This window comes from Amaranthus tricolor, chromosome 9 (genome assembly GCF_026212465.1).
Source record: "Amaranthus tricolor cultivar Red isolate AtriRed21 chromosome 9, ASM2621246v1, whole genome shotgun sequence".
Classification (NCBI taxonomy): domain Eukaryota; kingdom Viridiplantae; phylum Streptophyta; class Magnoliopsida; order Caryophyllales; family Amaranthaceae; genus Amaranthus; species Amaranthus tricolor.
This window is the reverse complement of record NC_080055.1, coordinates 760,466-765,481: the sequence shown is the minus strand read 5'-3', so window position 1 is coordinate 765,481 and position 5,016 is coordinate 760,466. Positions and strand designations below refer to the sequence as shown.

At 34.4% G+C, this 5,016-nt stretch overlaps 1 protein-coding gene across 3 annotated transcripts in view; it reads right to left on the bottom strand.

The window, feature by feature from the left end:
- Positions 1 to 2,109: 2,109 nt before the first annotated feature.
- Positions 2,110 to 5,016, bottom strand: part of LOC130823823 (fibrillin protein 5 homolog) — a 4,268-nt gene continuing 1,361 nt past the window's right edge. Inside the window, exons 2-7 of one of the 3 annotated variants that reach the window (XM_057688615.1) lie at positions 5,006 to 5,016; positions 4,811 to 4,933; positions 3,877 to 3,975; positions 3,209 to 3,253; positions 3,035 to 3,108; positions 2,110 to 2,417 (exon numbers count right to left, since the gene is read on the bottom strand). The exon at positions 5,006 to 5,016 is cut by the window's right edge and continues 105 nt beyond it. In XM_057688615.1, coding sequence (XP_057544598.1) covers positions 2,390 to 2,417; positions 3,035 to 3,108; positions 3,209 to 3,253; positions 3,877 to 3,975; positions 4,811 to 4,933; positions 5,006 to 5,016 — 380 coding nt within the window. In that variant the 3' untranslated portion in view covers positions 2,110 to 2,389. Of the gene's footprint in view, positions 3,109 to 3,208; positions 3,254 to 3,876; positions 3,976 to 4,810; positions 4,934 to 5,005 lie in introns of all 3 variants that reach the window. The other 2 variants (XM_057688614.1, XM_057688612.1) reach the window with 2 other exon arrangements.

Here is a 5,016-nt window from a genome sequence, read left to right as displayed (position 1 = left end):
CTGCGTGGCGCTTAAGCAAAGGCCCACTGCGACTCTACACAAATGCTTGTGTGACACGGTGTGTTCGTGAGACGTTTGCCATATATAACTTGAATAGTACTAGCTACTATAATTATTAGTATATAATTTTTGTTTAGAGGTCGTCTCAGTAAGAGATCGTCTTTTATACGAGTAGCTTCCCTATTTAATCTTCAACTCATCTTGTATAAGATCGTCGAACCAATTCTAACAATATTGATAATGATTTTGAGCACCTCATAGCTCATGCTATATCTTGCACACTTGAGAGTAGTGTGGGGAGTGCCATGAGATATGGAGTGGTAAGGTTTGGTTCACTTGATGAAGTGATTGATGGTGATGATTTGATGTGTCTTAGTGAAGACAAGGCACGAGGTTTGGGACCTCTTGAAGGCTACTCGACCCATCCAGCTTGATGCGCTCTGTCGAGCCAAGCAGGGGCAGCAAGACAGAAGCTACTGGACTCTCGCTCGGGTGGTCGAGCAGCTGCTGCTCGGGTCGAGCAACGACCAGCTCCTCTCAATATGTGTTTCTGTTTTTTGTCCGATTCTTTGTGGGCTTTAAGCCCTTTTTTCCTTGGTTATTCTAATATATTTTAGGGCTATATAAGGAGTCTTAGAACATCATCAGGGTATAGAGAGAGGCATATACAAGAGAGTAAAACTAGGGTTCACACCAGAAGAGTTCTTCCTCTTTGTATTTGCATATTTGTAAGAGATTGAAGTAAAGGTTCAATCTTTGCTTTTGGAGATTGTTCTTAATGTTTTGTAAGGTGAGTCATTAGTACAAATAACTTTATATTAATGATAAGATACTTTGTTTGAGGGGGGAGGTATCATTAGATACCTCATATATTCTTGTATTTTGCCATTGTTGTTGCTTGCTCTCTTTTTGGATGTTTACTTTGCATTAGTTTGTTTATTGTTCTTCATCAAATATCATAGTCCATTCAGAACAAGACAGATCCATATAATTTACTTATTTTTCTAATTAATTACTTTAAAATTGTAAATGATAATTTTAATAGATTAAATATATATAGGTCAAACGAATAGAGATAGTTTTACCATGAGACTATCTCATTTAAGAATTTGTATTCAACCTTTACGTCTTCTACTCATACACAAAGTAATTTTTAGACACAAGGTAATTTTTATACACAAATTCTGAAATGAGACCGTATCACAGGGAGATCATCTTATTGGGTTATGTAATATATAAATATTGTCTTAAAGTGATCGTATAACCTTAAAGCGAAAACTAACAATCTTAAAGTGAACACTTTTTATAGTCTTAAAGTTATAATTTATAACATTAAAGTAATTACATACAATCTTAAAGCGATTAATTAGAGAAATGAGCTAATTATATAGGTTTGTCTCATGATGAGACGATCACATACAAGACGAGCTAATTTTTATATAAAAATGTCTCACGGTGAAAAAATAAAACTGTATTAGATAAGAATTTGTGAATTTTGTTAGGTTTTTTTCCCTAACCAATGCCCTAATAGACTCGGTTTTTCAAAGTAATAGTTTTAAATTAATTTTTTTTCGTTTTTGTAAGATTCATTTTTGGAAAAAAAAATATAGTAAAAAGAAAAAAACTGATCCATAACAACACAATACTCCATCAAATAAAGTTTCACTTTACGAACAGTCGCACTTTTCTGAGGTTGCTCGAACGAGCACGTAATCACTTCCAGAAACTTTTTGACACGAAAATCTCTAAGTGCTCGAATGAGCTCATTGGGTGCTCGAACGAGCATATGCCCAGACCAACAAACATAAGGTTTTAAAGAAAATTGCCATGACCAAGCAGCCATGCTCGAACGAGAAACAAGGTGCTCGAATGAGCACTTGGTCGAGCGCAACTGGTTTTGTTTGTTGTTACGGTTTTGTTTAGTGTATTGTTTAAGCACTTTAGATAATGCCCTAACATGCTCTAAATCCTCAATAGAAACTCGGTTCGATCTCGTGCTATAAATAGTGACATCTTCCTACACAAGTCACACACCGCGTTCAAGTCATGGGAGAGTATCCTATGAATATCAATGTAGCATGTGCCTACTTATAAGAAAAGGAGAAGTTACGTTCAAAATTGCAATTAAATAAATTAAATCTTACTAGCTCTAATGACATGTACATGAAGAAATGTTACATTTGACAAAATGACATGTCCATGAAGAAATCAAAGCTAATCTATACATCGTGCTTTCTTTACTTTGCCCCTTGTAAATTTGTACGATCTTCAAGCACATGAAAGAATTAATAAGGCCTTGTTGAGAAGATCCAACTAGATACAAATCATGAATCATCATCTGTTCCTCTTTCTAGTATGAAGATGTTGCCTTTATCATCTCTTCCTATCCTCATCGTGTCGTCAACATATCTGCACATCTTTTGCGTTAAGGTTCAAGTGTAAGCTCGGTTCTGCAAAATTCTAGTACACGGTGGGTTGAACACTCATCTCTACGTGTGTACATTATAACCAACTTGATCGACTTTAATTCTTCTGTATTATAAGTTACACAATTCAATATTAATAAGGTTATTAATCAAATGCCTCAGACCAGAGCTTGGGCAAGCTCGGGCTTAGATTCCATCTTATCGGAGTCATAGGCAATAGTAGAAAAAAGGCTCCTCATATACGAATCAAAGGACGTGCAAACGATTTCGATAATAAAACATGTATTAAGTCACGAACCGCATTAACAACATAAAAAAGAATATTTTACTAACAACAAAAAGGTTATCCAAAGTCTCTTTTCTCGGTAAACTCATACATGTTGCAGTTTGGACCCCGACGCATATACCAGAATAAGACTTAAACAGAGTAAATTGTAGAGATATTTTTCTACCAAAATAATATTAACTTTTTATTACCATTACCATTATTGAATACCGACTACCAAACAAACCATTACATGTTGCACTTTCGGCGCCGTCTCATACCAGAGTAAAACTTGAACATAGTAAATAACTGGTTAAAACAAGATGAATAAACAAAAGGATACGTGATCTCCAGCCAGCCTTCTGGGTTGAATATGCTGAGTAAAAGTTCATAATTTTTCTTGAACAAATTCATCAGCTAGTGGTTTTCATGTCAAAAAAATAACATTATATCTCAGTTTTTCCTGTTCTTCATTAAAAATTCCATATAAACACAAAGGATTCGACACAAAATGTACCTGTTCTGGGATGATCTGTGAACTGTCATACTTAATGTTCACTCTCTGCACACAAACAAGAAATTGATTCAAGCGGATACAAACGAAAAATGTCACATAAATGTTTACATTGCAAATTGCAGCAAAACTTAAGGTTATGTTTGGAAATAAGTAAGTTATTTTAAATTGTAGATTTTAATCAAAAAAATCATAAAGAAAGAATTTGAAAACAACAAGGTTTGAGCTCAACTTTATATTAGAGTATATAACATATATTAGGACTTCAACTATCAACTTAGCCTTTTGTTTGAGTTGGTTACTTGACATGGTATTAGAAGCTAATGTGACAAGAGGTCACGGATTTGAATCTCAATCACCATTTGTTTAAAGTAAAATATTTAGCGTCAGATATGAAAAGGGCCTATGCTGCATCCACACTTCTAGCTCAAAGGGCTTTTGTGTGAGAAGGCGTGTTAGAGTATATATAACATATCTTGGGACGTCAACCATCAGCTTAAACTTTTGGTTGAGTTGGTTCCTTGACACTTTAGCTACTTTTAAAACAATGGTGTAATTAGCTCAAATCCGAAATTGAATTTCATTGATTTGCCAAACATTAAGTTAATTCTAGATTTTCAAATGAAATCGATGTTTTCAAACATAGCATAATAGAGATGTGAAAGATTTACCGAAGGCGATGCAATGCTGAAAGAGGCCTGAATTGTCAACTGACCATTGAGCAAACTTAATCCACTTGCATTGAACTTGATTAAGTTAACTGCTTTGCCCTCCATTTTTTTGGGGCACCAACACAAAACCAATAGCCTTATGAATGTTTAAAAGAACACACTGATACACACAATAATTTGTAAATACATATGTTGAACAAATCTTGGCTTAAAACCATAAACAAGTAATTGATTTAGTTGCTTGCCATATGAACATTCTTGGCTCAAATTCTTACTCCCAAGGTGTTCAACAAATTCTCCTAATAACCATAATTTACATATTGTGGTTTAGGGCCTAGTCTATCCTTCTCGACCTAGCTTATAGGCCATGACGGTATTTGACAATTGGCTTTTTTCTTGGTTTTTTTTTTTGTTAATCAAAGAGCCAATAAAACGTATTCATAAATGGCTTTTTAACCCCTTGAAAAGAAGTCTTGTTTGGCTTTTTAGACAACTTTTTCTCGAATAAACGACTAGGTCAATAGTGTAAAAACAAAGCCGCATCGCATTGCATAGACTACGTTGTAAAGGATTTCTAAACAAACGAAACGATATTTCTCGCATTATAAAGGTGTAAGCAAACTGCATTTTGGACAATATCAAAGGATATCTTATGATTCGACTGCGATCGATTGTTATAAAAACCTACATCACTATTCCGTTGCCGCGATCGCAACCATTACCTGATTTTTACACTATCCTACCAACAAATAAGTTTTACCGAACATCTAACTGATCCTTTAAGCTGGTCAAATTCAGCCGACAACTACTTCCAACAACAACCATTAGCCAAATTGGTGCTTATCAACTTATTGTAAAGCGGATAAAATGGGTAATTACATGGAATAACAAGCATTGTATGGGATTCATATAACAAAACAAAAGCAACCCGTACCTCATCAATATTAATGATCTGCAAAAAATCCCCCAAATTGATAAAATCTCTGAGTCCAAGCTTAGTTCTTTTAGAACCCAATATAGTAATTGTACTGTATATAAGCTTCCAACATCCACTTACCTATAAAATAAATTAGTAAAAAGATTATCAAGCAAAATATGAAGAAGTTTTTACCCAAAATTTTCAATCTACCTTATCCAAAC